Source organism: Peromyscus maniculatus, chromosome 15 (genome assembly GCF_049852395.1).
Source record: "Peromyscus maniculatus bairdii isolate BWxNUB_F1_BW_parent chromosome 15, HU_Pman_BW_mat_3.1, whole genome shotgun sequence".
Taxonomy (NCBI): Eukaryota; Metazoa; Chordata; class Mammalia; order Rodentia; family Cricetidae; genus Peromyscus; species Peromyscus maniculatus.
Genome location: NC_134866.1, coordinates 8,699,993 through 8,718,935, shown reverse-complemented (window position 1 = coordinate 8,718,935; position 18,943 = coordinate 8,699,993). Strand labels below are relative to the sequence as shown.

The 18,943-nt window shown below is 45.5% G+C and overlaps 1 protein-coding gene across 4 annotated transcripts in view; it reads right to left on the bottom strand.

The window, feature by feature from the left end:
* The window catches only part of Marchf6 (membrane associated ring-CH-type finger 6), a 67,930-nt gene extending 56,876 nt beyond the window's left edge, over positions 1-11,054 (bottom strand). The window contains exon 1 of one of the 4 annotated variants that reach the window (XM_076551684.1): positions 10,688-11,054. In XM_076551684.1, the coding sequence (XP_076407799.1) occupies positions 10,688-10,706 (19 nt within the window). In that variant the 5' untranslated portion in view covers positions 10,707-11,054. Of the gene's footprint in view, positions 1-4,337; positions 4,463-10,439; positions 10,613-10,687 lie in introns of those variants that run through there. The other 3 variants (XM_076551682.1, XM_076551681.1, XM_076551683.1) reach the window with 3 other exon arrangements.
* Positions 11,055-18,943: the final 7,889 nt, after the last annotated feature.

Genomic DNA, 18,943 nt, shown 5'->3' with positions numbered 1-18,943 from the left:
TGTTGCCGGGCGTTGGTGGCGCACGCCTTTAATCCCAGCACTCGGGAGGCAGAGCCAGGCGGATCTCTGTGAGTTCGAGGCCAGCCTGGGCTACCAAGTGAGCTCCAGGAAAGGCGCAAAGCTACACAGAGAAACCCTGTCTCGAAAAACCGGAAAAAAAAAAAAAAAAAAAAAAAAAAAAAAAAAAAGACTAAAATTGTGTTAAGATTCTGTCTAGAAGGAGCACTTCGGAAAGCAGGATGAAGGAAAGAAACAAACTTTTGTACAATTCTGGTCCTAACAACTGGCAGAGACAACTACTTTCCAGGTACAGGGCTCCAACCAGTTAACAGAGGTTAGGTGGGGATTCTGCCAGCAGCTTGGGGGGAAAGATTCAGCAGCAGAAGCAATAGCTACTCTCAGCATCAAGATGCCTCTCCAACACTTAAGCTCCTCCACCACCTCTTTCTTTTTTCAGTTCAGTTTTGTCAGTAAAGGGTGCTGACGAGCATTTAAGAGGAAGGGTGCTTTCTTACTCCTGCTACGCTGTCAGTGGTTTAGTGATCACTTTCCCATAGCCCTACTGATGAAGACCTGACCCACTTCAGACCTGTCACAGGCACAAAGGGAACATTTGGTTTGGTCATTTCATCAGATCACTTTAGCCACCCTATTTAGAATGTCAGAAATAGAATTTAACTTTTTAAAGTATAGTATTCTTTATCTATCATCAAGTTCAATGGAAAAGTGTACAAATCAACAGTTGAGTTATTTACATTTCTACATCATGATCACTACTTTTAGAAAACCATCACCCCAAGAAGAAACCTTGTAACTAACAGCAGTTCTATCAGGCCTCCCCACTTCAAGCAACCACCAATCTACTTCTCTCTATAGAGATTTGTCTACAATAGATATTCCATACAAACTGAATCATGTAAGATATGGTCTTCTGCCACTGGTTTTCTTCACTTAGCATAATGTTCATGAAGTCCATTCCAGGTGTCCCTTGTTTCTAAGCACTAGTGAATAATGCCCATTCATACACAGGACACATTTATCTATGAAATGATAACACTCTTATTTCCACTGTTTGCCTATCATGATTAAAGCTGCCCGTAAGATCCACCTTTTGCGTAAAGACCTACTTTGAATACTACTGGGTATATACTTAGGAAAAGAACTGCCTGAATTAAATGGTTATTCAGTACCTTTGTAAAAACCTACATCCAGCATCCTTCTTTGGGAAATCAAGCTTCCAGAAGTTTCAACCTAGCCCAAGACCGAACACACACACACACACACACACACACACACACACACACACACACACACACACACAAACACTCCTACAGTTAGTTTTGGGCTTCTCAATTGGGTCTAACATTCTGAATTAACCTTGGTTTACTAAAAAGGCCATGGCTCCAAGTTCATTTTCCTGTGGATATTCAGTTTTTCCAGCACAGTTTACTTAAAAAAAAAAAAAAAACCTATACTTTCTTTATGGAATTGCTTTTGCACTTTTGTCAAAAATCAACTGCCCATGTACATTTTACAACATATGGAAGCATCCCATATCATTAGACCAACAGATTCTTAAGAAAAGAAAAAAAACAGATTTACTAACTTTATGTTTATGGGTGTTTTTCTGCATGTATGTCTGGTACCTTCAGAGCTAGAAGGAGTCAGATTCCCTGGAATTGGAGTTATGGATTGTTGTGCATCACCATGTGTGTGCTGAGAAATGAACGGGGGCCCTCTGCAAGAACAAGTACTTTTAATCACTAATCCATCTCTCCAATGCTAGGCCAAACATTAAACATTTTAACAGCTGGTTTAAATAGTTTAATTTAAAAAGTGACATTTTCAGATATATTATCACTTGTTAAGTTTTGACATAGTAACAAACACAAAACTATCTGAAAATACTCCTTCCTTTTCAATCCCAAGTTTTCATTTACTAAAACATGTAAACAGTGAATGCAAATGCCAAGTGAATATCTGTCTTCTAATAATCCACACATAAGACATCTTTAAAGATGTGAAATAATACTAGACTTCATAATCAAGATTTCCACCTTGGGGAAATATATTTATCATGAAGTCATTTTTGTTAGCATGCACTGATTTTATTACTTTTAAATTTTATTTATTTTATGTGTGTGTGTGTGTGTGTGTGTGTGTGTGTGTGTGTGTGTGTGTGTGTGTATCACCTCCATGCCTGGTACCTTAGGAGGTAAGAAGGGGCATTAGATTCCTTGCAATTGGAGTTACAGGAAGTTGTGAGGCAGTGTGTGGGTGCTGGGAATTGAACCTGGGTCCTCTGCCAAAGCAGTACGTGCTCCTAACTGCTGAGCCTTCTCTCCAGCTTCATCGTTACCTTTAAACACACCTAACTTTTAAAGGTTATTTATCAAGGCTAGTGAGACAGCTCAGCAGGCAGAGGCATTTGCCACCAAGCTTGACTCCTGAGTTACACCAGGACCCCATATGGTAGAAGTGAATAACCAACTCCTCTAAACTGTCCTCTGATCTCCATACTCAAGCCTTGAGTGCAAACACAGAATAAACATAAAACAAAGTGTTACAAGACTGATTTTCCTTTCTAATAGGGTAAGTATCTATATATACAACCCACAGAAACATAAATGCTTGGGTTTCTCAATTTTAAGAGTGCAAAGAAAGCTAGTTCTGTCTCCAGCATGTCAGACACTGACACGGGACTCCAGGTATGAAGCCAGCCTAGGAGACGCAGGAAGTTCAGGGACAAATAAGGACTCAGTCTCAAAACAGACAGACGAACCATGAAGAGTATAAAGTGTTCTGAGTAAACTGAGAGCCATCTCTCTGTACCAGCATCCTTTGGACTACTTCTCTCCAGAATGCCTGACAGAAGAAATGGAGGGAGCCTAATCCTGCCTCACTGTTTAAAGAGAACAGTGATCTCAAAGTGGCAGGGAAATATAGCCAGTAGGGCTCTCTGTGACAGCCTGCAGTAAGACTTGTTACATCTCAGACCCAAAGGATGACCCTCCAGGCCCAGTGCCCCACAATCCACTTCTCTCCAGTGAGGACCCACCCTCCCAAACAGCACCGCCATCACACACATTAGCCCATAGGGGCATTCCTGAAACAGACCAAGTGTGACAACCTTGAAAATGTTCCACTCAATACAATGCCTCTAGGCACTATGCAATGTCTGAGGAAGGAAGAAATGAAACTTATTTACCTAGTTAGCAAAGGTTCAAAGAACACAGTAGGTGTTCAATATTCAGTTAAATACAAGCCGGGCAGTGGTGGCGCACGTCTTTAATCCCAGCACTCGGGAGACAGAGGCAGGCGGATCTCTGTGAGTTCGAGGCCAGCCTGGGCTACAGAGTGAGTTAAATACAGACAAAATTTTTAAAGGCATGGTATCTCCAAATCTCCCATCTCAAGCATGTTCCAGCAGAACGGCATAACAAAAAGATAAATTTCACTAGGTGCAAACTGTACTTTATCAACCTATTTTCATCTTTACAGAATACATCATCAGGTGGAAGTAAAAGAAGTTCAGAAAAATGAGAAAGGATGCAATACTGAGGTTAAGCAATAATAAATAAAAGTAGAGGAAATGTGGCTAGGCAGTGGTGGTACATGCTTTTAATCCCAGCACTCGGGAGGCAGAGGCAGTATCTCTGTGAGTTTGAGGCCAGCCTGGGCTACAAGAGAAAGTTTCAGGACAGCCAGGGCTACACTGAGAAACTCTGCTGGAAACACAGTAAAGAAAGTGCTTCACTGACTTCTGAGCCTTCAAGAACTGAGCGTGCCTGTGCCATCTCTCCTGCAGAAAAACTCCCCAGACATGACTCTATTTGAAGAGGTGGTTACATCACAGTGCAGTTGTTAGTGTAGGACCTACGCCGTAGGACTGTTCTGGTAAGAGACTGAAACACAGATCTGTGTAGCTGGAACCCTCATTAACACACACAGGAAGAAGACATCCTTAACTCCTCAGATCCAAAGCTTCTGTCCAAAAGAACTGTACTCAGTTAACACATAGCTTATAACACTGTCATGGCAGTCCTTGGAAATTAAAACAATTACCAAACCCCAACTTTTCCCATTGTTGGCTAATAAAACTACTCTGGAAATCATTTCCTTTTAACTCCTACTCCCTAGAGCATCTCAACTATTAAGTTCTTATGTGTTTATACTGATCTGCTTTACATACATTCCATTCCTACTATCTTAACTTCCATGGCCCACTAAAATACAATGGACATTCACAAGAAGTTTCCCTTGATGACTGATTTCTTATTCCTTTTTAAGACCTCATTCTTCATTACACTAAAAATGAATTATCTTCATGTCCTTACAGAAGAAAAGGGGAACGGTAACTCAAAAACGGCCTCTGGATAGCACAGCATTCACCACAGCATTCCAATCCTAAATACTCCAGTTCAGCCATGCAGCAGGCATCTTTTGGAATGTATGGCCAGCTGAAGAAAAGACAATGCCAGTCAGTTTTCCTTTGATTTTTTTTTTTTTCATTACCTTTCCCACTACCACCCTGCTTCTTGTATAAAAATGAGCTGGTCATATTCTAGCTCCCAGAAATTTGGCATTAGCGCCTAGTAGCCAACAAGTCTACACAGGGAAAGAAACCAGTGACAAAGTGGCAAGAAAATTTGTATGTCACCTCTGCTCTAGCTACAAGGAACTGTTCTAGAGGCCCTACCTCCTAGCAAGACTACAGAAAGTCCCACACTGGTGGCCCCTCTGAACTTCTAGACAACCACCCCCAAATGTCTTCCTGATGTAGTTACTCTCCCCAAGCTCATAGAGACGCCTTCCTAGTGGTTTCCTGACATTCCTAGCATGCTTGTACCATAGAGGCTATTCCTGCTCTACCCACGGAGCATGTACAGGGACAATCCTCCTATGTTCTCTGTTCCATCTTCTGCTGTCAAACTGCCCTCATACCTGCTACTCTGCACAACACATGACGCCTTCTATTTAGGCATGCCACAGTTTACTCCATGTGCAATTTGTTTCCCCTTCCTCACCTACCACATTAACTAGATTTTAAGCTCTATGAAAAAAGAATTTTCTCTGTTTCCTTCCTAAGTCAAGCACACCAACTGTCTAGATTGAAAGACATATTCAATAAATATGCCAGATAAATGCAGGCATGTTTGGTTCACAGGTCTGTGGTCAGGATAAAGCAGGCCTGTCTGGAAACAGTTAAAGACTAATTTCTAAAATGTTTAAAAGAGGAAACTACTTGTCTGACTCTGACATCTGCCCATCTTTTTAATGCTTTTCTCCTAAATTTAAACGACTCCAAGTTTTTGCCATAATGTTAAACAATGTGATTAGTCACAATACAGTTTAGATTCATACTTTTAAAAATGAGTATTTTCCAGGACCAGACATGGTGGTGAATGCCAATGATCCCAGCCAGCATTTGGGACACAGAGGCAGGTGGATCTCTGAGTTTGAGGCCAATCTGTTCTACATTGTGATTCCTAGGACAGCTAGGACTATAGAGAAGAGACCCTAAATAAATACATACAAAAAATTATATTTTCCATCATAAAATGCAAAATAGGACTTTTAGTATCCCACAAAAATATTAATAAAATTTTGTTATGTCTGCTAATAGCTATTTAGCAAAATGGAAACAAAAGACACTGCTTTGTGTATCACTGGGTTGAAATATTAGCATTCTACTATAGCAAAATACTTAATATTTTTGTTGAGAGCTTCAGACATGAGTTCTTGATTACAATATCTAGTCCAACACTGTAGCACTTTTCCTATAAGGAAAAAAATTATCTTTGAGCACAGTATAGAATTTCTTTTCTGAAATTGAAACATCTCAGTGCATTGCAAGATTGGACTCCTGACCTTTATAAAACAAAGAGGCTAGATGCCTAAGTTCTACTCTAGCTCTGAAGCTGAAAGAAGTGATGCCAGTAGTTTACATAACACACCTGTACTCACGCAATCTATATACAGCTAATGAGTCATCTACCAAATACAAGAATGAGTTACAAAGTTGCTGCTGGTTTGACAAAAATATAATTCAATACATTTAGCACTTTAGCAATCTTTAAACTTTGGTAATTATTTACTATGAACAGGAAGAAATTATAAAATAAATGCTTTACTGTAAATACAAACATTCCAAGCATTACAGTATTGTAGATGGTCTATCAGAAGAATGCAACATGCTATTTTTTTTTTTTTTTTTTCGAGACAGGGTTTCTCTGTGTAGCTTTGCGCCTTTCCTGGGACTCCCTTGGTAGTCCAGGCTGGCCTTGAACTCACAGAGATCCACCTGGCTCTGCCTCCCGAGTGCTGGGATTAAAGGCGTGCGCCACCACCGCCCGGCGCAACATGCTATTTTTAAGAGTAACATTCAGTTTCTGTGATTAATTTACTAATAATCATTTTTCATAGAATATTTTAAGAAAATAAGTATTTTTTTTAAATAAGAGATAGTACTAACAGATTCTTTAAAAAGACTTTATTTATTCTTTTCTTTACGTGTATGTGTGTGTGTGTATCTGTATGTCAGCTATGTGTGTTGGTACACAGAGGGGAGAGTATGTTGGATCCCTTGAAACTGGCATTAAAGGCAGTTGTGAGACATCTGACATGGATGCTGGGAAGTAAACTAGGGTCTTCCAGAAGAATATGAAAGAACAAAAATGAATGCACTTGAATTTTTTTTCTTAATGTGTATAGGTACTTGGCCTGCATCTATGTCTGTGCAGCACATGCATACCTGGTGCCCTTGGAGGTAGAAGAGAGCAAAGGATTCCCGGAACTGAAGTTACAAACAGTTGTGAGCTGACATGTGGGTGCTGGGACTAGATCTCAGGTCCTCTGGAAGAGCAGCTAGTGACCTTAACTATTGAGTCATCTCTCCAGCCCTATAGTAGGCACTCTTAAAGCTGAACTCTCTCTCCATTCATACAGTATGCACTCTTATTAATGGATACTTACAATATCAATTTGTGAAGTCATGGGGTTGGCTCAGCAGGTAAAGGTGCTTGTTACTAAAGCTAACAACCTGAGTGTGGTACACAAGACTCACAAGGTTGAAGTAGAGACTGAAAGTAGAGAACCAGCTCCCACAAACCGTCTCCTGACCTCCATAATTACACCATGAAACGGGCACACCTACCTACCTACCTACACACACACACACACACACACACACACACACACACACACACACACACCAAGAAAACAACAACAACAATAACAAATGCTTGTTTCCTTTGTAATTAAAAAAATGCATTTCTTTAATTTAGGAAATAATGTACAGGAACCGGACAAATAAAGAGTAAAGAGTACTTGGCTGTTCTGGCAGAGGACCTAGGTTCAGCTCTCAGTACCTACAAGGAAGCTTACAGCCATTCCTAACACCAGTTCCATCCAGTGCTCTCTCTGGCCTCCATGGCACAGCATGCACATGGCGCACATACATACATGCATACACTCAAAACACTCATACGCACAAAAATAAACCTTTTGTAAAAGAACTATCCTGCAGTAACTAAGCAGGTAGAAGAGTTGTTTACAAGCTTTTTGTCACCTTCACTTTACAATATTTATCATGAAACTATCCCTCCCTCCCAGTGTTATTTCAAGTCAAATTTAAATTGTGAAAATTTCAAAAAGACTTCCAATTCAAAACTTTACAAACATGGACATTAGAACTCTTTTTTTTCTTTTTAAAGATTTATTTAAGCCGGGCGTTGGTGGCGCACGCCTTTAATCCCAGCACTCGGGAGGCAGAGCCAGGCGGATCTCTGTGAGTTCGAGGCCAGCCTGGGCTACCAAGTGAGCTCCAGGAAAGGCGCAAAGCTACACAGAGAAACCCTGTCTCGAAAAACCAAAAAAAAAAAAAAAAAAAAAAAAAAGATTTATTTATTATGCATACTGCACACCAGAAGATGGCATCAGATTTCACTACAGATGGCTGTGGGCCACCATGTGGGTGCTGGGAATTGAACTCAGAACCTCTGGGAGAGCAGCCAGTGCTCTTAACCACTGAGCTATCTCTCCAGCCCCGGACATTAGAACTCTTAATTTCACTTTCACATCCTGGAGAGATGGCTCATCAGGTAAAGTGACCTGATGTTCAACTCCTGGAACCCACTTGGTAGAAGGAGAAAACTGACTCCTATTGGCTGTCCTCTGACCGACACATACATACAAATAAGTAAATAAAATACCCAAATTCACTTTCACAAATAGTAGTTACATAGAACAGTTGAAAATATAGATAGTTCTTGTTAATTTACAACAACGATTCATCCTAGAAAGGAAATGACAAAAACAAGTCACTTAATGTTCACTTATAAATAACTAAGTTTGGGGTCTGACATGAGTGTGACTCTTTCTCCTGCCATTTTCAACCTGAGTGAACCTGGGAAAATTACTCAGCCAAACTAAACTTTAGTTCCTTCTTCACCTGTACAATGGCAGGTTGCAGCCTTCCTAAACATGTTAACAGATTGATATGCAATATAAAGTGTTTAGTAAGGAGAATCACAGAGCGATTCCTTGGTAACTACTAGTTACTTTGAGAACAATATCCAAACCGATTTTAAAAATCATTTATATCTTATCCCGCTATTTTAAAAAAGGTATATCCTTAAACACTAGAAGTACCATTTCCCTCATGACACCAGACACTCTTAGTTTCTCAATCCCTGAGTTACTAATAACTGTGGTCATACCATCTGTCTCTGCAAGCACCAAGTGCTCAGGTGAAAAGAATTTGGATTTCATATAATATGCCAGTACAAAGCAAGTAATATACTCATGGCTTACTAGATTTATTCATTAAAACTTAAAAGGAGCAAGAGAGATAGCTCAGCAGTTATGAGCACTTGTTCTTGCAGAGGACCGGAGTTTGAATCCCAGCACCTACATGGCAGCATACAACCATCAATACATGCGAACAAAACACTCGTATACATAAAACAAAATAAATCTTATTAAAAACAAGAAAACAAAAAATCTGAATCAAAGCCTGTCATGGTAGTGCAGGAAACTGAAACAGACGAACAGAGAGAAAACTCTTTCTTAAAAGGCCAACAATACAAAAAGACAAACACTAAATATTCACTAAAAGGATGCGAAACCTACAGAGATGGACACTTACAAGATCAACCTGTGTGACTGAATCTTCAACAGTTTCATTTTACTGTCTGTCTTTCCAAAAGTGGTCTCCAATGGCAACTAGTCTCACTCACTGCACATAGTAACCACACTGTAGCCTAATGAACTGGCAGCGACGAGCAATGAGAACAGGGTCAACTGTCTCCTACTGCCTGTGTGAGCCTCAAACAAGCTATTAAAATAAGCCTAAATGGTTAACACGCACATCCACCACCACCACCCTCCCCGGGCAGTCGGAACTAAAGTGGGCGCTCCTGAGCATGTTTTGTAAACCATACGCTTTTATCAAGACTTTTAAAAAATCAAGTTTTAACTCATCACATTAACATAAAACTTTTTATTACTCTAATGACTTCAATATAGTGCTTGGTTCAATTGCCATTTAAAGTCGCCAAAATAAACCATTAGGCAGAAGAAGACGCTCATTCTAACAACAACATATCCGAAGTGTAAGTATCCACACCGGTAAGTATATGATCAATAACTTCCTCTACAGACTCACTAATAAACCAGCGACTCTAAAACCATGAAACCGCTTTAAAACACCCATCAGCTAAGCATCTGCCTCCTATTCTCATTTTCGCCTCGTGTTATCTGCTTATTCCTCCCAACAACCACATCCAGAACACACGTTCACAAACCAAACAAACAATGCTCGCTTGCCGGTGTCAAGTTTTTTTAAAAGAAGGAACGTAAACAGTAGCCTCTGTCCCCCCACTCGTCTCTCGGACCCCTGCGCTCCCGGGCTCAGGTCAACGCACTTCGGGGTAAAGGTAAGCAGAGGGCAAGGTTTTCCAACGGGGGTGGGGTGGGGGGTCAGGCCAGTTCAGTCCACTGGGCAGTCACCCCGGACCGCGGGGTGTTCCGCGAAGTTTCAAAGTCAACAAAGAAGTTTCGCGGCGGCCTACAGGACAATCAGCACACAGACTCGAACACAGAGGGAGGGTGGGGGGTGGGGGGTGGAGGGGAGAGTGGGGGAGGGGAGTGGAAAACGCCCCCTCCCCCGGCCTTCGCACCGCCGCCCCCTCCTCCTCGGCTGACCGCCGTCCTCCGGAGGGGTCCCCGTCAACCCCCACATCTCGGGCACCCTAGGGTCTCGGGCACACCCCACTTCCCGGCGCCCGCTTCCCCCGCTCCCCGGGCCACGTCTCGGACGCCCCACGTCCCGGACACCCCCATGTCCCGGACACCCCAACTCCGGGCACTCCAGGGCCCCAGCCTCCTCGGCGGAGTCGTCGCCCGAGGGAACCGGCGGGGGGCGCGCAGAGGGTCACCTTCCGACCCGAGCCCGCGGCGTGGGTGGGGACGGAGGTGGGGAAGGACCCGCTGGACTCGCGCGCGCCCGCCCCGGCCCGGCCCGGCCCGGCCCGGCGAGCAAACCGACCCCCCGGCTGCTGGGGGGGTGGACGGGGAAGGAGAGCGCCGCCGCGAGCGCCTCGGCCCTGCCCGGCCCGACCCGGCCCGACCCGACCCGACCCGAGCGCGGGCGCCGCTGCAAGGGCGCGGGCGCCGCCGCCCTCACCTTCCTCGGCGGTGTCCATCTTGTCTAGGGGGGCGGCGGTGACGCAGCCGCCAGGCGCCCGCGACCCGGCAGAGCCCTTCAGGGCCCGAAGGGAAAGAGGGGGGGGAGGAAGAGAGGACGCGGGGCCCGCGGCCCGGGCCAGGGGCGTGCGTGCGCTCAGGTGCGAGGGGAGAAAGCCACCGGCGGCGACGCGGGGGCCCAAGACGGGGAAGAGAGAGAGAGGGGGGACAGCGGCTGACAGAAAAGAGAGCGCCGCCGAGGGGGAGGGGCGCGCGGCCGAGAGACGGGCCTGGGCGGGGCGCGCGGCGGAAAAGGCGGGGCGCCGGGGCGCCGCGCGTCACTTCCGGCGCGCACTCCCGCTCGCGCCGGGCACCCGGCGGGCGCGGGGCGGCGGCGCACGGGGAGCAGAGCGGCCCCGTGCGGGCGAAGGCTATACCGGGGATCGGGGGGAAAAAGAAAGCCGAGGCGGCGCTCTCGCGGAGCTGCGGCGTGTTCCCGGGACAAAGGGGCGCGGGGCGGCGGGGGCGAGCGCTGCGAGCCCGGCGGGAGGGCGGGCGGGGGCGCGCGGGACAAAGGCCCCCAGCGTTGGGGGTACTCGACCGTGACTCTCCCACCCCCCACCCCCCACCCGGCACTCGGCCTGGGCCCCGGAACGAGCACGAGCATGTCGGTTCCTCACCGGCGTGTCTCTGACGCTCGGTTCAAAGACGTACAAAAGCATCCCTGCAATGTCAAGAGATAAGCCACCCAGGTTATCAAAAATTCCTCCCGGGGAGGCTTATGCAATTGGTCGGAAAAGTACGCTTCGCCGCTGCAAGCCGACACTGCATAGGCACACTTCTCAGGGAAATGGGGCCGGATGGCGACACAATTACGGACGCTTACCTGGCGAGAGCTAAATTGCTGATGAAAGAATGATGAAAGACTGTGCTCTGCTCTCATCAGTTGGCCATCCTTCCTCGCAGTCCTTGGTTTCCTCTAAATAAGATAGTATAGGTTAGAAGCAAAGACGTCTTTCCAACCTCGACGCTTAAATATTCAGGTGACAAAAAATAGATTCAAGAAACCGAACTTTCTGAGTAGGAATTGGAAAGACCTTTCTTTAGATCCGCATCTGAGTAAGGCTTAAAATAATGAAAAGGAGCCCTTCAGAAACAACAACCACCCTTGAATAAAGTCATTGATGTGTCTGCCTTCTGTATTACTCAGGGCAAACTTACTGCTGCAGTAATGGATAATAGTAGTAATGGATAGTAATAACAATAACTTTGCAAAGGCTGACCTTGAGAATTGAGCTGCCATTGAGTAAAGACTATCTCAAAAAAAAAAAAAAAAAAAGCAAAATCATCTTCGAAGGCAGCTCTTTCCCCAACTCTGCCCTTCCCACATGATTCCAATAAGAAATCAGTATAAGGTCTATAGCAGCAACACACTTCGAGCCAGCTGAGACCAGGGACACAGAACCAGAACTCAAGCCTGTCAGCATGGGAGGAAGGATTCTGGGAGAGAAAATTTGACTGAAGGAAGCACTATTTATACTATTCAGGGCAGGTATGTAAACGTCTTGGCCACAGATGATGTTGGGTGGTGGAGTGGAGGGCTTTCTCCTTTTGATTTTCTGTTTTCTCTTGGGAACTCGAGGGAAAGAACTTTCCACCAGGTCTCCCTTCCACAGAGCAACATTTTGTGCAGTTACTTGCCTTTACTGGTTTAGACTACTGATAAAATAGAAGTAATTAGGCAATTTTTTTAGCCCCTACTATGTGCCAGGCAGTCTGCACAACAACCTGTTTAATTGTATAAATTAATCAGACCTGCCCAGATGCCTCTGATAGAAACTTAACTATTGTTAGGCTAAAAGGAGGAAACCACTCTTAACGTGAACTTAAAGGATAGGACTTTGCTGGGCCACAGGGCTACTAGAACCAGAGTCTCTCTGCCTCACCCTCAGCTTGGCCTTTCTGTGCACATTGGTTTATCTTGTCCAGCCTGCTTCTTCTATATGGCTGGATACAAGGCCATTGATAGTTCTTGGCTTTAAAGCTCCAGCCTTACCATTAAACAGGGTGAATGTGAAGCTCTCTATTCCCAAGTTTAACACTCCCAGGGAAGAGCAACTAATTCATCCAGCAAATTGCCCATCCCTGAACCTAATGACTGTCCTGTAACAACACGGACACAAACATGTCCGAGATACTGCCGCATGTGTGTGGAAATACACTGTTTACTGTGCTCTGAGGGTACTTTACTGATGGTGTAAGGGGATGTCGTAATTTGACCTGAAGGTGTCACTTTTGGAAAGCGCTGGAAACTTTGGGAGGTGGGGTCTAACGTCAGGTGCCTAGGTAACTGGGGTGTGCCACCAGAAGATAGTCCATGTAGGTTTGTTCTTGGGGAGTTCTTACCAAAAAAGCCTAAGTGTAGCCCAGCCATGCTTTCAGCTCCTGATTCTAGATGCAATCACTTACTCCTGCGTGCACTTCCCCTTCCTCCTTTCCCACATCCTGCACAGCTTGGGGCAACGGGAATGAAGACAGGACAAGTGTCATACAGAAAAGCTGGGATCCTGTGGGCCATGCTCGTTCTCATGGACTGCCATCACTAAGCCAACCTGGGAACCTCAGCGTGATTGCTAGGAGCAGCAAGGGAGGAGGGAGCTGGTCTTTTTTTTTTTTTTTTTTTTTAATTTACTTTAATTTTGCATTGGTGTTTCGCCTGCATATATGTCTGTGTGAAGGTGTCAGATCCCCTGGAACTGGAGTTAAAGAGAGTTGTGAGCTGCCATGTGTGTGCTGGGAATTGAACCCAGGTCCCCTGGAAGAACAGCCATCTCGCCAGCCCCAAGTGATCTAGTCTTAATGGGAGTCTCTGTAGCCGAGCTGTCTCACTTTGCAGTCATCTGAAGGAAGAAGCTGCAGTTAACTAGTTTTTGCACATACCGGACAGTTGTTGTTAAAAAAAAAAAAAAAAAAAAAAAAAAAAAAAAAAAAAAACACTTGGACCAGAAGAAGGCTTTGCTATGCCTCTGAGCCTCACTGACAGGAAGGCTTTGTCAGTTCCCACGGGTCGGAAGCATTGGTGTCCTTAACATGGCTGTGCTCATGTCAATAATACACAGCCCCTTGGGACTTCATCCACTCCTTACATATTCACTCAGGGCTTCCTCACACCCCGCACACCAGTCATCATGGGATCCTCACCAGACATGAAATTATGAAGGACACCATGGTCTTGAACCTACAGAACTGAGCAAGGCAAGCCTCTTTTTCCTCTCCCCATCCCTCTCCCTGGGACATGGTCTCACTGTGTAGCCTTGGCTAGCCTAGAGCCTCTTTTTCTTTGTAAGCAACTTGTGTCGGGTATTTTGTTATGTGATGAGAAAATGACTCAGGAAGACATGTGGGAGGACACACTATAATTTTTTGAGCAAGAACTATGACAATAGCAAACGAATAATAACAGTAATTAACCAAAGTCCCTATTATGTCCCATGAATATCAATAGCAATTCTGCAAAGTAAATACACCCATTTCACAGATGAGCTGTCAGATTCCCAGCAGGAAACCAGCACGAAGGGGAAAAGGAAGCAGCATTAAGGCACAGCTCGGCCTCACTCTGGGGCTCCATATTCTAAACCTCGTTGGTTTAGCGTTAGCAACTTCTCACTGTCCTTACGTCCTCAACTCTGTCTTTTTTGCTGTGAGCATAAGTGTGTCTCCAACCTGTGACCTTGCAACAGTGGCACAGAACTCTCCTGAAGAAACAGAGGTACAGTAACCAAGCCAAGAGCTTTACCACGACCGTAACATTGACAGTAACAAATCAGAGGGCAATTATGGTGTCGTGTTAAAATCCTTCCTTCCCTCCCTCTTCGCTTACTCTCCTTGTCTTCCTCTTCTCACCTCCCTTTGTTCCTATCTCCTCTCCCTTTCTGTCTTCCTCATCCCGCTCCTCTTCCTGGAAATGGGACCCAAAAGCAAGGTGGGCAAGAAGAGTGTGCAGGGGAAAGAGAGAAGCCTGGTGTGGCCAGACAATCTACTACACTGAACAACTAAAGATGTTAAGAGTAAAATGGCCAGATTCCCCAGTAATAGAGAAAATGCAGAAAATAGAGAGAGGGAAGGCTAGAAATATTCCTGAAAAATTAAACACATGTGTCACTCCTCACATGTACCACAGCTCAGACTAAAGCCATTGGTGATGAAATCATCTCAGGTAATGAGTTTGGTAGAAACGAGCTTGGGCCTAAGCACCATGGCACACATCTTGGAAGACAGGGGCAAGCTGATCTCTGAGTTTGAGGTCAGTCTGGTCTATACAGTGACTAATAATGAGACCTTGTCAAAAAAAAAAAAAAAAAAAAAAAAAGATGAGCTTGAGCTGTGAGGTTCCTAAGCTCCTGGCAAGAGTAAACATGAATTCTTTCTGGATGAATGTACCTGTGTTGTACTCACTGACCTTGTGAGTTCCTTTGTGAAGCTTCTTGAAGGGCATGTGCGTGCCTGTGCGCCTGTGCGCTTGTGTGTGTGTGTGTGTGTGTGTGTGTGTGTGTGTGTGTGTGTGTGTGTGTGCATGCGCACACGCATGTATATAAACTGCAAGAGTAAGAAATAACACACAACAGACAGTAGAACTCACCCCCACTGTCCTCCCTCCCATCCCTGGAGAGGCACACAGTCTCACCCAGACTCAATCTTCAGGTCGCCCTGCACACAAGGTTAGTAGATACCGTGGTCTCTTCAGTTACCCACCACCTGGTATAGTTACCTGCCCTGACACCAAATCTCTGATGGCTTCCTTAGCTTATAATCTTAACAATATGTACTCTTTTAAATTCTTTAACTTGTGGTTCAGAAGCTCAAGAACCTCTTAAGAATTATCTGTCTTGGTTCAGGTTGCTGTGATAAAAACACTATGGCCAAGGCAACAGAAGGAGGTGTTCGGTTGGGTTCCAGAGGCGCACATCACCGCTGTGGTGGGGAGCTTGGCCTCAGGCTGGCAGCCATAACACTGGAGCAGCAGCGGTTGAGATCTCACATCCCCACCCATAAAGAGGAAGCAGAGAGAGCTAACTCACAATGGCACCAGTTTTTTTGAAACCTCAAAGCCTGCCCTCAGTGACATACTTTCTCTACCAAGGCCACACACACTTCCTAATCCTCCCCAGATAGCCACCAATTGGGGACCAAGTACCAGATGCCTGAGACTTCTGAGGACATCTCATTCAGACCACAATACCCAACACTGTTCTCGCTCTTACGGAGTCACACCAGTCAGTGACATGGGGGCAGAAAAGGAAGGAGCTTGAGGCAGAGCCATGAGCACCAGGGCCCCCGTAAGTCCTGCCCAACTGGCCACATTTAGTTCATGTCCACCCTGTCTTGTCAAAGACTAGAAAAGCCTTCCTCCGCCCTACCTCGCCCCTTCTATCGCTTTCCTCTGGGTCTCCAAGTAGGGTAGCCCTCAAAGGTTCTCCACACCCTGCCTCGTGCCCCACTTCTTTGTCAACCAGATCGTGAGCACCCCTCTCTGGAGCTTTCCAACCTCTGGAGAAACCGCTTGTGTAATAAGCAGATGGTGGCCAGACCATGTGTAACAACAGAACTCTGTCCCGCAGTCTGCAGAGGCCGGTTCGGAAAGCCATGGCCCAGTCTCTGCAGCAGGGAGCCTGATACAGCCAGGTCAGGGTTCAGTCTATAGCACGGACCCGGATGTGTTTGCTGCTGCTTCTACTTCAGGACCAGCCAGAGAAAGGTAAATAGGGTCCCATTCCAGACACGTGGAATTCCCGGACTCCAGTTAGCTCCTCTGCACCTCATTCACACCATTGGCCTCTCACCTACCCACCCCAGCCTTCCTTTTTTCCATTACAAAGGTTTCACTTTTCTGTTTGCCTTTAGTCTCTACCAAACACAAATAGTAATGGTGGACTCCTTTTCTGCAGATAATCTCTGCTTGTTCTCGTTTGGGTAGCCTTTGTTTATTTTTACCTAATTTTAGTGGCTAGTTCTGAGGTCTTATGGCTGGAATCTTGCCCACCCCGACCTTCCGATACTCTCCTCCCCTCTCTCTGAGGGAGGGCTCTTCACCAGCCTCCAGGCTGTCTCATTTCAGCAGGAATGATGGTGCCCGAGAATTAGCCCTTCCCTTCAGTGACTCATCAGTTTGTTCATTGTGTCAGAGGAGAATCCAATCACTGTTGGACACCTACAGAGCCTCATTTTAGCCCCTGTGCTAGGGAGGTAGTTGCCATGGTGATAGATGCGGCAGGCAGGCAGGCAGGCTCTCTGCAGAGTGGCTGGCTACAGGCATCCCATGCCAGGAGGGGCTGAGCCTTCTGCGCGGTCTGTGTTACTCAATGTGCCCAACCCATCCCCCACCTCTGAGAATACAAGGGAGGTAGAGAGTGGGAATCTTCCATGTCCATCATTCTTAGAGCCTTGTTTAGCATACCCCCCACGTTGGTTCTTAATGGTTGCCCTCACTGGGTTGTGCAGCTTAAACTGTTGCTCAGCAACGAAATAACAAGATAAATGCAACCTCCACTGAATGTGCATGAATACCTCAATTTTTTCAGGAGGGTGTGAATCCAAGAGCTCCATGCTAAGATGGGGGTAGGGCAGTCGCAGCCTTCTCAAAGGAAGGTTAACAGCAAGAACAGAGAAAGTGCACACATGAGCGCACATTCTGGTAACCAGCATTCAGCTCCAGGTAGAGAAATGGAAGGAACATCTCCGTTTCTCCAGGGTCCCCAGGGAGGCTCCTCCTACCTTCCTCGGTGCCCAGCTCTTCGACAAGGATATGATTTCCATTACCACCTTGCTGCTCTGCCTGGCTTGAAACTTTTGTAGCTACAATGAGACTGTAGGCCTTTTGTATCTGACTTAATTCGTGGGTACTATGACAGTGAGATTCCCCATATGCTTGCAGTAAGGTGTGTGTGTGTGTGTGTGTGTGTGTGTGTGTGTATTCACACATGAACACTGCTGAGCCCAGTTTCTCTTCTAAATAATTCCCAGCTTAACAAGAACATTGAAGCCTGTAGTACAATTCTCACCGACATTTCACCCACAGTAGCCAAATGTTACTATATTGCCATTTTCTTTACCAATGTTTCTTTCACTGTCTGTATAATGTGTCAATTTATTTAAAAAAAATTAAGAGATTATAAATATACATTCTTACCCCTAAATATATATATATATATATATATATATATATATGTATGTATGTATGTATTTTAAGGATTACTTTTTTTTTTTTTTTTTTTTGGTTTTTCGAGACAGGGTTTCTCTATGTAGCTTTGTGCCTTTCCTGGAGCTCACTTGGTAGCCCAGGCTGGCCTCGAACTCACAGAGATCCGCCTGCCTCTGCCTCCCGAGTGCTGGGATTAAAGGCGTGCGCCACCACCGCCCGGTGGATTACTTTATTTTTAATTATGTAGTGGTGGGGTTTTGTACATGTGAGTGCAGGTGCGTACAGAGGCCAGAGGTGTAACTCCCCCTGGAGCTAGAGTTATAGATAGGTGGTTGTGAGATACCCAGTGTGGGTACTAGAAACCTAACTTGGGTCCTCTGCAACAGTAATACTTACCTGCTGAGCCAGCCCCTACTGTGTGTATGTATAGTTTTTATTATATTTTCATTTCTTTTGTTTGAATGTGTGGGTGGGGAGGACCATGCCACAGCTCACAGGTGGAGATCAGAGGACAATTGTAGGTGTTTTCCCTCTCCTTCCACCATGTAGGTCCCCGAGATCAAACTCTAGTTACCAGCCTTGGAGACAAGGGGTCTTCGCCTGTAAGCTATTTCACCAGTTTGGGTTTTTTTGTTGTTGTTTTTTGTTTTGTTGTTGTTGTGTGTTTAGCAAAGTCTCACTAGGTATCCCTGACTAGCTTAGAACTCAATATATAGATCAGGCTAGCCTTGAACTCCCACCATGATCTGCAGTGATGGAATCCAGGTGCCAGAGTCTGAGTTGCTGGCACTAAGAATTTGAAAACAGCTCCTTAAATGTTGGAGACGATGGACCTGGGAACGTGGCAGAGTTGCTGGTCCAGGTCTCTGCGGGCTTTGCCCCCACCCCGAGGACCTTCCGTGGTCCCCGGAACCTTCTCTAATCTCCCTGCTGACCCACCACTGAGAAGAGAAAGGAGGCAGCGTGGAGTAAAGGGGAGGTGAGGGAGGAAGAGCCTGGAGCTGTCCCCCTGGGCGCTCTCCTGTCGGAGACAGTAAGTTACAAACACTCATGAGGCTC